General features: G+C 49.6%; 2 protein-coding genes across 4 annotated transcripts in view; one reads left to right on the top strand and one right to left on the bottom strand.

Annotated features, from left to right (window-relative positions):
- TMEM63B (transmembrane protein 63B) overlaps window positions 1–1,224 on the bottom strand; it is a 46,810-nt gene extending 45,586 nt beyond the window's left edge. For both annotated transcript variants that reach the window (XM_061991240.1, XM_061991241.1), the window contains exon 1: window positions 1,100–1,224. The gene's annotated coding sequence lies outside the window, so the exon portion shown is untranslated. The remainder of the gene's footprint in view (window positions 1–1,099) is intronic.
- An 86-nt stretch (window positions 1,225–1,310) lies between these two features.
- Window positions 1,311–11,288, top strand: MRPL14 (mitochondrial ribosomal protein L14). Of its 2 annotated transcripts, none has more exons than XM_061991250.1 (3): window positions 1,311–1,365; window positions 8,663–8,756; window positions 10,632–11,288. In XM_061991250.1, the coding sequence occupies exons 2-3, from the start codon at window positions 8,683–8,685 to the stop codon at window positions 10,996–10,998; spliced, it is 441 nt and encodes a 146-aa protein (XP_061847234.1). In that variant the 5' UTR covers window positions 1,311–1,365; window positions 8,663–8,682; the 3' UTR covers window positions 10,999–11,288. The 2 variants fall into 2 exon arrangements, with proteins under 2 accessions (XP_061847234.1, XP_061847233.1); XM_061991249.1 differs by lacking the exon at window positions 1,311–1,365 and adding an exon at window positions 1,459–8,185.
- The last annotated feature ends 5,850 nt before the right edge of the window (window positions 11,289–17,138 follow it).

Here is a 17,138-nt window from a genome sequence, read left to right as displayed (position 1 = left end):
TATACCAGAGGATGACACAATGGAGCAGGACATTTCCACAGTAACAAACGCAGCACATCGGCCTTCTCATGGAACATGCACTATTATCAGCCTTCTGCTTCCAACTCCTACTACAGAGGGAAGCAGGGAGGTGCCCTGAATCCCAAATTCCCTGAACACCTGGTCTCCATCCAGCTGAGCGCTATTGAACCTGCTACGGGCACCAAGCTGACTGCAGCCACGTCACAGCTTTTTGGCATGATGCCTCCAGCAGGTAGCTACATACAGATATACAGGGCGCACTCTAGGATAGGAGAAAAACCCACCCTTTGGTGACTTAGAAGGACTGGTAATCAAGACAAAGGCAGAAAGGGACTTCCTGGCCACAGATGCAAGCCGTATCTGATAGCTCTTTGTGAAGTTCTCCCGGTGGTTATAAGAGGCAGATAAGATATCAGAAATTTGTCTGCTGTTCCCACCCTTGCAACCTCTCTCCTGCCTGCCTGCCTGCTGCTCTCCGTCACAGTGGTGCCAGGAGGAGAAGCAAGAAGGAGAGCAGCCAGGTCTCCAAGACCTAGCACGCACAAAAGCCGCCTCAGCACCTCCGACGACGATCGCAGGCGAGACAGGAGACGGTGCCACCCCGCAGAGACCGATCCGGCGACCCCCGGGCTGGAAGCTCCACCTTTATCCAGCAATGGCCGAGCGGAGGGACGACACACCGGGATATGGCAAAGGACGGGAGCCCGGGAGGCGGGCGAGAAGCCTCGAAGCCCCGAGTCACCTCGGTTCCACGCAGCCCCTGCGGGCGTTGGGCGGCAGGGAAGGGACGAGGGGGAGGCACAGGCCGCTCGGCGGACGCCGCACACGGGTGGGCGCGCCCCCCGCCCCGCCGCACCGCCCCAAGATGGCAGCCGGCGCCCCCCACCCCAGGCCGCCCCCGCTGCGGGGCTCCGGTACAGCCCGACCCGCCCTCGGGAGGGCCTGATGCGCCGGCCTTGCCACCCCAGCCCTCCCCGACCCCAGCAAGCACCGAGGGGCCGGGGCTGCGGTGCCGGGCTGCGGGCCCGCCTGACTAGAGGAGCCGCAGAGCGTCCCGCTGCGCCGGCGGCAGGCTTACCCCGTGTTAAGCGCAGACTGGCTCCCTCTGGGCCGCTCCGCTTCGCCCGGCCGGACCGGGCGCTGCGGTACCGCAAGGGAGCGAGCGGCGGGCGCTCGGCTCGGCTCGGTTCGGCGCGGCTCAGGGCGGGGCGGGGCCCGGGGGTGCGGGGCGGGGCTCGCGGCGGCGGCCCCGCACGGCGGTGGGCGGGGCTCGCGGCGGCGCTGCGCGTGCGCGTGTGCTGCGGGCGGAGCGACGGCGTTCCGCGCCGAGCTGTGCGGCGGGAGGTGCGGGGGCTGGGCCGGGGCTTGCGCTCCGCGGGCGGTGGCGGGACGGGATGGGGCGCGGGGTGGCCGAGCACGAACCGAGCGGCTGCAGCTGGGCGGCGACGGGCGCCCGGCCCCTGAGCGGCAGTGCCGGTGCCGACCACGGGGCCTTTAGGCCTCCCGGGCGGGGCCGGCGGGGGCTCGCGTACCCAGTGGCTCTGCGGCCGGCCTTGCTCTGCTCCCGGGGTTTGGGCTTTCCACTACTGCTGCTGCTGGGCCTTTGCCCGGCTGCACGACCTAGCCGGTCGAGGCGCGGGCGGCCCTCTCCGCCGGGTGAGAGCAGGCCGCAGTGCGTGTGCGGCTGCTGTGCTCGCGCGTGGGCCCTGCAGTGCTCGGCCTGTCCGGGCCCTCCCTTTCCCCGGGTGTCGGCCCTGCCGCCCGTCACTTTACTGGGAGCCGTTTGCAGGTGTCGCAAATGCTCTGTGTGCAGGGCCTGAAACGTCTAAATGCAGAGTATGAGTTGCTGCTCTAAACAGAAAAACGCTGGCCCCGTTGGCGGCACGGGGAACCGAGTCTGAGTGGCACGCAGCAGGGCAGCTAGCTGTGACATCTAGCAAAGGCATCTGGGAGATAGAGCATGGGCTATGGAGCCTGGAGCTTTTGTGTTGCTTGCATACAGGACTCAGTTGCAGATGGGGTGACCAGCAGCATCTTGCCTGCCTCTCCGAGGAACAGCACTCTCTGCTCCTGTTGGGCTTCAGCCTGTAACGTGAAGGAGGCAGAGACAGAGTGTATTCTGATATTCTTGCACATTTGTCCTTCAGAGTGTTTCTTTGTTTCAGAATTCAGTATGGGGCTGTGTGGCAAGGATTAGGCTTGCGTGGATATGAGTAGTCACACAGCAAAGTTGGACCAAAATTCTTGTGTCCTAACAAGTGTGGCATTTACTCATGTGTGTCAGTCATGGGGACTCAGGAAGTGTGGGCACTAGTCTGTGCTTTGCTGATTATTCTCAAAAAATCTCCTTTGGAGTTCTGGTGAGTAAGGGGATGCAATTTGGGAAAGAAGTTAGTATTTCAAGTATTTTATAAATGTGCCAAGGCTTCATCCTTGTATTAAAAGCAGATGGGCTGCCAGCCTTTTTAAAAGCAGGACACGGATGCTCATCTGAGTGGTGTTTACTTGTGTGGTTTCTCCAAGCTTACCTGGGAGGTCTTGTTTGGAAGGAGGGAAACTGAGTTAAGGGAAGTTTTTGAGTAAGAACCGAAGCTTGTTCCAGCAAAGCCACAGGTAGCTCTGTGCCGCCTTGCAGTGAGAGTGTGCCTTTACCTCCAGGTCAGGCTTCTTTTAAGCCTGTTTTCTATTTTAGTCGTCCTTGTCTGGTGTAGCTTTATCAGGAAGGCCTGGAGCCCTTACCATTCTTTTTTCTGTGAACAACTAGCCTAGGTCAGTGGTTCCCGACCCCTTTTTTATGGTTGAGCCACAGCTCCTCACCTCCTCTTCCTTCTTTTTTATGTCCTTCTCCCTGCCACAGCTCACCTCAGTGTGGTTACTGCTATCTATTTGTGACTGCACCTTGCTGGTTGGCATCTGGGCACTGAGGTCAGGGCCAGCCCTGAATCTGCTGTTATGGCTTTTCACCTATTGTTCTGTTCCCGAGACTTCAGTATTTCTAGAAGCAGCAAAGATACATCTGAGAGACGATAGCAGCATATTCATGGGAGTGTGGGCAGTCTGCTGGATTCACATGTAATTTCTGAAGCCAGAGACAGCCAAGGGCCTTGCTGGGCTTCACCTCCAGCCCCACAAACAGCTTTGGGGATTAGGTACCTGCTCTGCTGCTCCTTTCTTTTGACCTCACACAGGAAGTTGTTCTCTCAGGACCTTAATTTTCTGCTGGTGCACTGGGAACCGTTCCTCCCTGGTTTAATACGTTGCTGTGAATATGAATGTACCAGAACGATATAAGGTCCTGGGATACTAGAATGATGAGAGCCGTATATACCTTAGGAGTTGGGGCTTTTGTATACAGCTTGAAGTGTATAGAGTTAGCTTTCTATTAAAGGTATTCAGCTTTGTTTTTATCAACCTTTCCTGATTGTGATCTTGAAAATGAGGTTAGTGTGTTTTACTTCAAAATTGTTAACAGATGTACCTGTAATGAGTTTCTTTTGGTAACTTGGATCAATAAATATCCTGCCTAATAGCTATTCCTATTCATAAACAGAATTTAAAAAGACTTAATTCCTCTTTGTGAATCCTGGCCTTTCTGGCTATCGTTAATGTAAAACCAATTATGTCTTGGTAGTGAATATCTTGTGTATTTTTAACACACGCAAGCCCTTAATCACGTTGTTTCCTTTATGAGGAGAGCTGTGAATGGATTGAGTTCCGTAGTTCACAGTTGGCTTTTCTAGCTCACCCTGGCAGACAGTGTATAAATAAACCTGCAGTGACAGAACAGAGATTTAGATTTTTGCATCGTGCACATTGTCTTGGATTTATTTCCTGTGTTTTAATGATGGATGACAGATGTAGTTCACATCTTTGTGGTGCCTGCAGCGTGTCTGTTTTGGTCTCTTGAAAGAATAAAGGGGATGCTGGCCTCACTGTTCGACTGTGCAGATCAGGTTACTACTGTTGAAGTGAAGAAAATTTTTCACTGGTTTGTTTTGTATGTTTGACAACAGGCTTTGGGCAGTAGGCCTAAGCACTGCGTTGCAAAGTCCACTGGTTTTCCCTGGGGAAAAACCTTGGTTACTAGCAGAAAGAAGGAAAAGAAATGGATGAGTTGTTGTGGAACTGAAGATCTTGGGAATATAGGAAGCACGTGTGATTTCCAAGACTTGTGATTAAAAAGGAAAGTAATACTGGATTGCTAGGTAACAGCACCGTTTAGAAGTGTGTTTACTCTGGGATGTAGGCAAGGTAAGAACAGCACCTTGACTGTTTTTTAAGGTATACAGCACTGATTAAAAACTTGGTCAGAGTCATTGCACTGGCTTCTTGAGTGTTCAGATGCAAAGCTTTTTGGTGCTCCCATCACTGTGCCACTGGTGCACATTCATACAGGCCATTCTTGTGAAGCATATCAGTATTTTATTCTGAAATGAAAGAGATACTTTTCTTGTCCAAATATCCTGATGTTCCTTTGGAGATACTGTCACGATGTTTCCTTTCATTGAGTTGGCAGTGAAAGAAGTCCCAGTCTTGGGTTTTGCACATTCCCTTGCACCAGCATTTATATGTCTGTGGGACAGGTTGGATCAGGGAACTGATCCAGCTGAAAACTGTGACTGACTTGAGTACTAGAGGCAGCATAAGGGAAGTGATGGAAATGTGCATTGTCGAGACATAGGGCTTCCATTCTTGGTACTGTGTGCCCAGATGTTTTTTCAAAATGACTATGTAATCCCATCCTCCTTATCTGGAAGAGGTCCTTGCTCTGTATCAGCTCCCTGACGTGGTCTGCTCATGTGCTTGCGTGTGTTTGATGAAAATATTGTATGTGGCTCGCTTCTGTTAGCTGGGATGAAATTTTCCAGAATTCCTTCATTGCAAACCCACTCAAGATTAGAGAAAACTTAAGTTAGTTCTTTGATCTTAAGGAAAAATTATGAAAGTGATACTTTTAGTGTGACACTTGAAAATAGTGCAGTCGATAAATAACTTCCTGGGGTTTGTAACTGGTGAAGAGATTCTTTACTGATCAGCACTGGGATTTGATGTTGGTCTGTAAAGCTCAAGGGCCCTCAAGAACGGAGTGTTTGCTGCAGCAGGTTATTGCGTGTTCAGACTTATTCAGTGAAGTAGAAATTGGGTAATTTTAGTGAATATTTGATTAACAAATCTCTCCTCCTCTCTCCTTCTGAATCTTACTCTGAACTCTGTCTGATGTCTGTGGTAACTTTTAACAGGTATGTGGAGCAGAGAGAAGCAAAATGTGTCTTAAGATTCTAGTTTTAAGAAATGAATCTCTCTAACCATGAGAGAGAGCCACTGCTAGAGTTTAGGGGCAGGAGGGTGGGAACAGTGAGAAACGTTTCTCTGCATGGTTCCTTATTTCTGCTTTGGTGCAGCTTCGTGAGGCCAGTGTCCTATCAAAAGCTGTCTTTGTGTTGGGCCTTTCATTTTAGGATAGCACCTGTTTAAATACAGTTCTTGCCCAGCATGAACAACTTGGAAATTAATTCTGCTTGAGCAAGAGATTGGACTAGATGACCTCCAAAATTCTCTTCCAAGATAATTCCTTGATCAGGAGTGTATTAGTGACTTAAGTACTAAGCAGCGGTGTTGTTTGCCCATGCAAGGTGCCCATGCAGTGCACCATTGTAAGGTGCACTCCTGTACCAGTTGTGCAATACGTAAAGCAGACTTTTGGGAATTTATGCAAATCTTCCTGCGTTCGAGATTGTGGGAGAACTCTTCCCATACACCACTGAGCACTGAAACCTGGTGATCTGGGGAGAGCCACCTTCAGAAGCAAACTTAGGTCACGTGCGTTCTCCATGCCTGTGGGAAGTGCCGCCTCCTCTGAGCCTCTCTAGGGCCTGCTCCTGTGAGGCACCATAGCCCTGGGAAGGAGGGAGGTGCCAAGCACTGGGGCCCGTGGCTGTTAGCCCTTTGGCACCAACTTGGAGCACGTGTGAGGCAGTGCTCAGACTGACAAAGTGAGCGGCTTCTGTGCCCTTCGGAGTTCAGTTTAATGATTGGCTGCTTCACAGAAGGTAAAACTACTGGCAGAGGAGATGGAGTTCTGAGGAAGCAAGTCAGGACTGGGTTTGGTTGAGGAGCACCTGCAGACACACCCAAACTATTGACTATATGTTTCTAGAAGGGAAGCTGGCATGTTACGGTAAATGTGATTCACTCTTTGTGAACCCACTTGCACCCTCAAAGGCTGTACTCCATGCTTCAGGTGCATTCTCTTCCTTCTACCCCAAACCTTCCTGCTACTTGGAAGCATCCCCACTGTCTACTCAGTTCTTAACGATGCTTCATACCAAATGATCAATCACATGAAGTTTTTTAGGTTGTGACACATCTTAATGTGCTAAGGAATAATTCTTAGCAAGGAAGAGGGTACTGAGTCATCTGGAAAAATAAACAGCCCTTGGACAATTAATGTTGTTGATGCTTGTGCTGGTAGTTTTGTAACTTTAAACCTTCACTGCTGCCACAAGGTAGAAACAAACAGTGACTCCTCTCAGGAATGGGGAGTGAGTTCACAGTTTAGACAGTGCTGTAGGACTCTGACATGCAACCTTAGGCACATCCAGCTACGCTGGTCCTGATGTTAATGTCCCTCTGACAGCAGGCAGAACATATGCCTGTGCCTGCCACAAGCCAGCAGACCTCTCCTGTCAGTCTTGTGTAGTAGTGAGAATAAGCAGGACCATCTTCTGCCACTGAGGCCACCAAGAAGCTTCCATTAAAACCAGCAGAGAGGCTAACTTGCTGCTGCTTGTTGGGTTTTGCTGCTGCTTGTTGGGATCCAAAGCCTTGGTGCGATTCTAGAGGAAGTAGGTGCAGTGTTACTCTCTGCGTTTGAGTTTCATGTTAAGAAACAGTGTACGCAAGTGTAGAATGGCACCCAGGCTGTCCTCCATGCTGAGGCAGAGTGTGGGTTGAACTTGCTCAGGGACCCTAGAGGCAGCAGGGCCAGCAGCACTGAAAATACCATAGTTCTTGGTTTTTGGGATCATACAACTAGAAAAGGAGCTGTGGCAAAAATACAGCTTTTTTGGATTCTCATTTTGGAGAGTCGACAGTGAAGGCAAGCTCTGAAGTGATGCTCTGAACTTGTTTGGAGATCTTCTACCCCACTGAAAAGTAGCTTTGTTAAGCAAGTAAATGTAAGCTTTGAGTGTTGCTGTTCTCTTCCAAACCTGCCTATATGACAGACCAGATGATGTGCCACGTACCATGTGCTTTGCTTGGGGACTGCTGCTACAAAACAACTGTCCTACACATCTCCAGTGCTTATCAACTTGCTGTCAGGTAGCACGTCCTCTATAGGACAACCCCAAAGCCCAGAAATGACTTAGAGCCCCAAGGAAGCAAACACACTGGGGAAAAAAACAATAAAGACAGAGTGAAAGTTCAGCCTGGGCTTTACTTGGATGTAATAAGAACAGATGTGGCATCATTTGTCAGGAGGCTTGGTGGGTATTTTTTTTCTCCCTAGTTAGGTCAGCACTGCTTTGAAAATAAAAGTTTAGAATATGGCTTTACAATGTACTGCTGGTTTGGCCCTAAGCTTGTCAGAAGGGAGACAGGAGGTTAATGTATTTTTAACATTTCCTTCAGAAAGGAAGCGATGTGTGTGTTGGTTACACTGCCAAGGTCTAAGCAAACAGTGTCACACAGCGGTAGCTGCAGTCAGATGGAGAATCTTAAGTTCTACCTAAGCTGGCCTGAGAGAGGAAGCCCCAGGGCTCTAGGCCTGTGCTGTTTTCTCCCTTGGCTTGGATATGCCTGGGTCATTGCTCCCTAACTGATGTTTGGCAAAGTGATCTGAGTTCAGATAAGCCCTTGTGTTTGTTTGTGTGACCCGGTCCTTATCAATCTGACAGAATGAGGTTAGGGAACTGCCATAGATGTAGCTGGGGAAGAGGGTGTGGTAAATTCAGTCAGAGGTTACCCTCATAACCCAGCTCTGCTGCAGTCAGGATGGTGTTTCAATTTGGATTGAGCGAGCACTGTAAAATTATGGGGAAGTTTTGTCAGTTAAGGCAGGCCTTACAAGGGAGTGGTGGGCTGAAGTGTGATTCTGGTCTCTAAACACAGGCTGCTGGACACCTTGTGTGAGCTAAGAAGGAGCATGCCCTCACCAGAGGAGGTTTGTCTTGTTTCTTGTCTGGCAAATTGTTTCTTGAAGCTCTGATGCTAGCCTGCAGAATATCTCTGTCTTTTTGCTTGGTTTCATAGGTAGGTTTTACAAAGCAGCTGTGGTAGCTTTTACTGGTCACTGTACCCTCTAAACTGGTTCACGTCTGAAATTCTCAAACCCGCTTGTTGTTATGTGGTTCACAGTGCACACAGAAGAGCCCTTAAATCTATGAGCAGGAAACTGCAATGCAGTGATACTGAATCCAGCTTTGTAGTGTCTGCATCTGAAATAGTGTTTCCTGAATTCAGGCAGGGGTTGTTGATCTGCTTTGTAGCGTGCTGCGGATGCTATTACAGCGCTGCGTGTTGTGGATTGCAGCCTATGAATAGGTGCTGAGGCTCTAGTGTTTGATTAATGTAAGGGAAAAGAAGCAAAACAAATTCTGTCCATTTTCGAGATGTCATAAGTGTCTTGTTTCTTACACAGGGAGGGTTGCCAGGACCCAAATGGCTCTCTTGAGTAGGCGATTGGGTTTATCCTTAACCCACCTAAGCAATGCGGTGATCCAGCGACACTTCAGGTAATTTTCAAACCTTACTTTTGCTTTTCTTCTCTTGGGAGAGTTTCCTGAATGAAACAGATGCTATTAAGTAGGTCAATCATAAGATACAGATTTCTAATTAGAAAAGAATAGTATACCAATAATTAAAAAAAATCTCACGGTTGTTCTTCACCAGTTGTAAATTGAGTCCAAACACAGGAACATAATTCAGGTTCCTGATGGCCTGAACATGGTCTGAACTCTGCATTTTGATATGTGTGGAAGGAGGCTTTTCAGTCTTTGGGGCTGATGCAAGGGCCTGCAACCAGAAGTTGAAAGTGCCTATGTTTCTCAGCCAAGTGCAAAAAAGCAACAGCCAGTTCCCGCCAATGCAGAGACACATGTTTAAAATTATTCCAGGGTTTATCACTTTGGTTATTTAGAACAAAAGTAACCTGAAAAATTATTTCCTTGTACCTTAATAGTGTCCATTTTGTTATTTTTCTTTAAAATCCTTATTCCATTAAAAACTTCCTAAATTTATCTCTTATTTTATAACACCTTGCACCAATCTTGGAGCCTAATCCCACCGTGCACTCGGTGCAGATATTGGGAATCTCTAGCATCTAACTCTGAAGGGTCAGGGCTTCAGCTTAAAGGGTGAGAATAATCATTGCCCTGACTGTAGTCTAGAGAGGGGATTATGACAGTGCTCGAGACTAGGTTGTGTGTCTCAGGAGCTGTCTTGAGGAGATATCTTAAGTGTTACTGGCTTTCTCTGTAGATGGGCTGCATGAGAGCATTGGCCAGTAGATATTTAAGGGATAGATACACTCTGACATCAAGAGGGAGGTGAAGTTCACAGAGGTGAATAGTGCTACTGCAGGACACCAGCAGTCTGAATGGGGAAACCTTTCCTTTGTGGTGTGCCTGCTTGGGTTGTGGTGGGGTTTTGCTCCAAGAGTGTGGTAAAAATAAAGGGAAACAAAAAGTCCTTGTATAGTTACCTTTGTTTAAGTGTGTCTGCCCAGGTACCACTAAAGTTGTTTGCTACTACTGCACTGTGGACTTGTTCCCACCTACGTTTCTCCTTCCTGTAACAACACTCTTGTCACTTTCCAGACACCTCTCTTCTCCCTTGCTAGATAAAAAAATAGCTGTAAGAGAGGTTGAATTATTTCTCAATTTATTTCTCAATTATTTATCCTGGTATTCCAAGGACTATTCAGAGTAAGAGTTAACAATTTAGTATCATGTGGTTTATTTTTGTTGATTTTTACTCTTGATAATCCCACAGAGCAAACAGATACAGAAGAGGCCGCGTCTTTCTGGGTTCCTCTCACATGGGGAAGGTGGCAATCTGTTAGATTCTATTTGGTGGCAGCTTAGCATAGCCACTGCGGAACCTCTGAGGTCTCACTTGTGGAGAGCAGAATAAGATAGGAGAACCCTCATAGACTTCACAGAGAAGGAGATTGGTCAGGAACATCCTTGTTGCTGGGTTCTGTATATGAGATTGAAAGAGCCTGACTTGAGCATGAACTTCCTGTAGGCTGTTTGTAGCAGAAGCAAGCACATATTTTTACTTGTAAATTGAAGTCAAATCAAATCATCTGCAATTGCTAAAGAACGCAGTAAACGCAGGCTGCTCTTCACACCATCTTTTAGTCGTGTTTCGGAGCTGAACAGTCATTCTGTGTTTGACATTTACTGGAGAGTGTGCAAAGTCCAAAGTAGCATCTGGCTTTCAAAGAGCACATTGAATGCAGTCGGTGCATCACCTGTATGGTAGGTATTTGTTACTGGCGCCTTCCGAGTGATTTGTATAACAATAAGACCGTGGGCTGGGTTTGCCCTTGCTCCCCAAAGGTTAATGAGGAGATATGTGTCTCATGTTTCCCTGTCTTTTGCCAGTATCACTGGAGCATGCCCAGCAATACAGAAACTCACCCGTGTGCGAGTGGTGGACAACAGTGCCTTGGGGAACACGCCATACCACCGGCCACCAAAGTGCATCCACGTGTATAATAAGACCGGAGTTGGCAAAGTAGGAGATACGATTCTTCTGGCTATCAAAGGAGAGAAGAAGAAGGCTTTAATTGTAGGGCACAAGATGCCTGGCCCCCACATGACGCCTAGGTTTGATTCCAACAATGTGGTACTCATAGAAGACAATGGAAATCCAGTAGGGACTAGAATAAAAACACCAATACCCTATATCCTGCGAGAGAGAGAAGGAGAATTCTCCAAGGTGTTGGCCATTGCCTGCAACTTTGTGTGAATGCTAAGAAAAGTCACTGGCAATCCTGTTTGTATCCTTTTGTAGGGTTGTTGTTCCTTGGTCCTTTTCTAGAAAATGGTGAAACTTGAAGAGTGGAGGCTCGTCACAAGTCTTTCTTTCTGTTTAGGAATTAAAAGCAACTAGTTTAAATGTTGAAATGCCTTGTTTTTCTCCGAAAGAAGGCTGACTGATTTCACAGAATGTCCACAGTGTGTTTAGTAAATGATCTTTCACCCTTACTCCTCTGGTGGTCTTAATTCTCTAATCATTAAAATGAGAATGTAAAAATCTTTCTTGTTTTTTGCTGCTTGTGCTCTCTTTTCCCCATTTTTACCTTCCACAGTTACCCAGGAGCAAGACAAGAAGCGCAGTTCCTGGCTCAGTGACATTGGGGTTTACAAAGTGGAACCACTTGTTACAGAGTAGGAGAGAGAGATAATGAACTGTTGGTGCCTTGGGCAAATTCAGGAAAAGGATTAGTTTGTATGTCTTTGTTTAAGAAAGGTCTTTATGAGGGATCAGAATTGGGAGAGCATGATGGTGTACAGCTTCGGTGGTGTGTAGTTGGAACAGAGAATGCCAGAGATGGGGTCACAGAGGTATGAGGGGGAGGTGAATGGGGTGGGTTTGAGATGTAGCCTATGCTCTCCACCTGACCAACCTCTTGAAATTGTGTTCTCCAAGCAATGTAAGGGCTGTGTTCAGAGTGAAAGGTCCAGGGGAAGAAGCTTCCTTTTTGACTGCTTTTTGGGGCTGTGTCAGACATTTTTGTCGATTGATGAGGCTGACTGTTGTCCAGCTTCCTAAGCTTAGGCACAATGCTACTGTATTTCTTTCAGGGCCAGCTGGAATCCAGGAATCAAATGGCTGCCTTCATATGGAGCAGAGCAGAGAAACTTGGTGCTTGTGGCAGAAAAAGGGACATGGGGGCAATGCACTCCTACAAATAGCAGTGCTGGGGAAGAGATGTGGGGGAGGCAGCCAGTGGGAGCCTGGGCAGCTGCAGGCCTCTGAGCCAGGTGGCAGTGGTGGCTGGCTGTGCCTTGTCCTTCCACCTCCCTTCGCTGTTGTGCTGGTAAAGCTCCTTACCTTGGCCCTGCATTGCCCCTTTGTGAAGATCTGAATGCTGCAGTGCTGAGCTATTCTACACTTCAACTAGTCACTCCATGGTCCCTGCCGTGTAATCTGTGTTGCTTATGGAAAACATGAGCCCTGGATCCTGCCGAACTCCATTACTCTGGGTAGCACAAGTATGATGATGCTTCAAAATTGAGTTCAGTCTCAACCTTTAAGTAAAGGGCACTGTCCTGCTTAGTAAAACTTCCCTGTGAACTAGGGGGGCCCAAGCCCATGTGCTGCCCAGTTCTGTGGGGAAACAGAATCAACTGCTGCCGGCAACATGTTTCTTGTTTGCTGTTTCACATGGATCAGTGGATGTTGGGTCTGCTGCTCTGAGTCCTCCTGAGCTCTGCATGCATTGTCTTTAAGCCCTCAGCCTGCTTGCCTCATGGCCACCATCCCTCTGGCGTGGCTGCGGGGTTGGTGCTCGTCTGGGTGATATCCTCAGGCTAGTCAAGGGGCTGTAGCCAGTGCTGGGGATGCAGGCCTGACCCTGGCACTGGGCAGGCTTTGTGCAGGGCTGCCAGCTGCTGAACCTACCTGAATTTGGCTAAGGGGTGGGAAAGTCAGCATTCTGCCCTGTCATTAGCAGATACATTTCATGGCCCACTTTGGGTGTGTTTTTCAGCCTTTTGAAAGCTCATCTTGGTAGCACACTAAAATATTTTGAGTAGAAAAAGAGTATATACTTTTATGCTACTTGAGGCCTCTGCAGTCTTGCTTTGCTTTGAAAGTCCCCCAACCTCGATAAACACATAAGCAATTAACAGTTTTTTAACTAAAGAAATCATAAGCCAGTTGATGTGTCTGTCACACTTGTCCTGCAGACAGAAGGAGCTCAGACTTCCCCCACTAACATAGAGCTATTCAAATGGCACCTGCGTGTGGGGTATTTTGTTTCTGTGCAAAGGTGAGGGCACAATGGAAGTGGGGTCTATCCCAGTCCGGAACACCTTGGTCCCAGCTAGCCTGGTTTAGAACTCATCTAAAGGGCTGCTTTGCTGAGTGGTTTTTGCTTGGCAACAGGTCCAGCCTCAAAGCATCTCCCAGTAGGACCTGGGGGCCTGCAAACAATCCTTGTTTTCCTTGTTCTGACCATAAGGGCTTTGAGTCTCTCCTGGGATGCACGGACCCTGCTGTTTAGATATTAAATATTTCACAGAATATTTGCTAATAACTTCCCAGCGTTTTGCTGGGGAAGAGGTCGTGGGGAGAGGGCACGAGAGGAAGCGGGCAAGACAATGCAGCATACTTGAGATTAAAAGGCGAAGCGATGCTTTATTCCTAAGGAAACTGATATGTGGAACTAAATCCTTAACCGCAGCGTTTAATAAGCAGACATGCAGACAGCTAAGCTAAGCATATCCCATAGAGCATCTCCTGCAGTTCTCACCCGTCTTGCCCTAATGAGGAGCATGGCCTTGGCAGAAATCTCTGGCCTGCAGTGACAGCTCTGTGCTCGGCAAATTCCAGGTGCTGCCTGTAGCAGCATCTCTCGGGACGGGGAGGGGGAGAAGGGCCTGGCTCCTGGCCAAGCCCTCAGCCTGCTCCCACCTATCCCACTGGATTCAGCCCTGCCATGGCTGTGGGATGGGCAGCCCCCAACTGCCCCAGCACTGCTGCAGTGGCACAGTCTGCATGGCCTGATGTAGGTTTTCCCATCTCTCTGTTTTCCTTTGTGCAGGCTCTGTATTCCAGGTCCTCTCCCTTGTTTCAGCACAGGGGACAATATCTGCTTGTTCTTATTTTCCAGACTGTCTGCTGTTCCAGTCTGGACACACCAGGCTTCTGAGCAGTGAGCAGTGGTGTTCCAGGAGTGGCTGCAGGGTTTCCTGGGCTCTGATTTGTGGCATCCATCTTTGGGATCCACCTGAGATTGAGTTGTCCCCATATGGGAGATGTTTCCTTGTGCATCCATTCTGCTAGGTAATCAGCTGTGATTTCCTCTGTGGGCAGCAATTCTTGCATGTCCTTTTCTTGAAGGATGGCTCCAGGCCAGCAGGGTGAATTCCCTCAGAGAAAGGAAGAAAAACCAAAACACCACCCACCTCAGCTGCTGCCAGAAGATCATTCTTTCCCCTCCTCTCTATTTATGTTTATTATTGTGCCATTAATGTGGTTTTATATGGCAAATGGGAAAATTTCCCAGTGTGGGTTGGTTCTTGGGAGGAATTCTCTCCTGCCCAGCCTCTGGGGGAGCTGCCACCCACTGCAGAGGAAAAGGGAATCTGAAGGCAGAGTCCTCCCAGGGTCTTCTTGCCCTGTTACAAGTGTGCCTCCATGGTCAACTCCCACTGGGTCCCTGGGTTAGTGTCCATTCTTGTACGTTTGGATGTAGTATTTGTGTCAGATGATGCTCCTGAGAGGGTGCCTGTTCCCCTGACAATGACAGGGTCTTTGTACCCATACATTCTTCCATGGGAGTTGCGGGGAGAGGGGGCTTTTTTTAGGGCATCCTGCATGGGTAGCAAGGGATGGCCTTTGGGGAGATACTTTCCCGGAAAAGAAATGCACCAGGGCTCTCTGGTGAAGGCTGAGGTCTGGAAGGAGACAGGCGGGTGCTGGGATTAGCTGGCCAGGAGAAGGGCTGTCCCCGAATAGAAGTGGGCGAGACACATTATCCCCAGGGCTGCAGCGGGGGCCTGATGCCTTCCATCTGCTTGGAGACGGAGGCTGGGAGACAGGCGGCCCTGTCTCGTGGCCCAGCGCCAGCAGGGTGGATGGGCCGCAGAGCTGGGGGAACCGGCTGGTGGCTTTGGGGGCTGGGAGGAAGGGGAGACGGGCAAAACACTGTCTGAAGAGGCTGGGCTTGGCTGCAGAGCGAGCGGCGCTGGGTTGGCAGGGCCGTGCAGTGCTGAGGGCTGTGAGCTGCACATCCCAGGGCGGGAGGCTAGGTGGCAATGTGGGCATGATGGTGTTGCCTGGCTGCTACCCCACGGGCCCCACGCCACCCTGTGGGCCCCTAAGCCTGAGTGACACACCGGAGCCAAAATCCCCCTCCATCAGCACGTTCCCCAGCCGCTGGCCTGCAGCAGGGCGGTGGAGCCGTGGCTGGTGAGGAGGAGGAGGAAGAGGGAGACTTTGGGGTGACCGAGCCTGACCTGCTGCCTTAGGACAGATGCAGTGAGAGCCAGGGAGCTCCGGTTGAGGCTGAGCCCAGACTCCATGGAGGGCCATTGAGTGGCTGGGGACAGCAGTGTCACATCTTACCCCTGTTCTGTTTTGGTGAGGGTGAGATGGGCTAGTGAAGCCAGTGGAAAGATAGATCTGCTAGGGGGCTGTGACTCCCACAGGGCTGGCAGCTGCTTGTGGTGGGGAGAGGAAGGACACAATGCCCTGTCCAGTGGTGGGATGCTGGGTGGTGGGGGATGCAAAGCAAGGCAGTGGGGAGGCACAGCCTGGCTTTCTTGGGAGGCCCACAGCTGGGCCACTCTCCTGATGCAAAACAATCCCTTAAAATGCATAGAAAGGTGCTGCTAGGGCCTTTCACCTGGAGACAGATGCCAAATGCCCTTCCTTGAGGGAGAGGCTTACCAAGCCTCAGGCCATCCATGGGACTTGCAGGCTAAGCAGTGTTTTCTACTTCTCTGCTTGGGGAGAGGCAGCTAGAGGACACTGCTGAGCCTTTCTAATGAGACAAGTGAGGGCTGTCATTTTTTTTAGCCATCTGTTTCTCTTCTAGATGTTGCTGTGCTGTTTAGGGTTCCTGTGACCGAGGGAGAGCAAAGAGGACCGGGAAATGGCTGGATCGGAGGCCTCGCAGCTACTGCTCTGAACAAGGGCAGGGGAAGAGTGTCTATCAGGGAGGCTGTGTGGGCTGGACACTTGTACTGGGAAACATAGAGGAGCTGCAAGAGGTGAAGAGCTGGGAGTGAGGGGAGGAGGCTGGGGCTGCCCCAAGGTTGAACCTTGTGTGGTCACTGCCCAGAGGGCTCTCCCATGAGTGAGTTATCACCGACTGCAGCCATGTCACCTCATTTTCTGTGTAGCTTCTCCAGTGTAAGAAATGGGGTGGTGAATGATAGTGAACCTAGTCAATACTGCTGCATGAATCAGTGGGGGAGCCTCAAGTGCACGCAGTGTCTAGTACAGGCCAGGCTGGTGAGCTTATCTCAGAAGCTGTCAGGGATAGCAGATGGGAATTTTCCTAGCCCTGTCACAGGTACACTCTCTGACAAGACAATACAATTGGAAAGCTCATGAGCGTGTAGCCTGGAGAGAAGGAAGATTTCTGAGGGCTCATGATAGAAGGATAAAAATAAAGATACAGAGCACATCAGACACATCCATTCACCCTCTCTGAGAGCACAGTGGAGGTGACATTCAATCACACAAGCTGGTGGAGGAAATAAAATTAACTTTCTTTTCATTTTTCCTTTCACCCAGAGCACAAGTTGCCCCATGGAATTCATTGCTCCAGAGCATCAGGAAGCTTCACTGCTTACTGCAGCTCAAAATTAACCTGGATGCTCCATGACAGCTAGAGTGAGTGAGCTCAGTATGAGTAGTCCATACACCCTCCCCAAAGGTTGGGAAGTGATGTGCCCGATTATTGTGGCACAGATACCAGACAGGGAAGCTCTGGGAAGGGCTTGGCAGGCATCCTGTCCCACGTACTGAGATGCTGCCAGTGATGACCCAACTGTACCTCAGGCTGCTTGTAGAGTGTGGGGAGAAGAGGTGAAGCTGCATTCAGGCCTGCCAGCTACTCTTCTTGCTAGGCTCTACCAGGGCATGGGAGGAAAAGGAGTGAGCCAAGGTTGGGCCACCCCAAGAAAATTCTCATCTCTGACCCTTTGTACAGCAGTCCCCTCTGTTGGGGATGTCCTCACACCAAAACCAAGGGCAATGCTTTGATGGGCTTCTTGACTACTGCTCTACCTCCTCAGTATGAATGTGGATGGTAGCTGACCTTCAGCCCTTGAGAGCTGAAACCTCCCAACTTTGGTAAGGTTACCCTTGGCCAAAGAGGGCCATTGTGGTTCTTACGCCATGGCCATGTGGCCCAGACTCTGAACAAA

Source organism: Colius striatus, chromosome 2 (assembly GCF_028858725.1).
Source record: "Colius striatus isolate bColStr4 chromosome 2, bColStr4.1.hap1, whole genome shotgun sequence".
In the NCBI taxonomy this organism is placed as follows: domain Eukaryota; kingdom Metazoa; phylum Chordata; class Aves; order Coliiformes; family Coliidae; genus Colius; species Colius striatus.
This window is presented reverse-complemented; position numbering and strand designations above follow the sequence as displayed.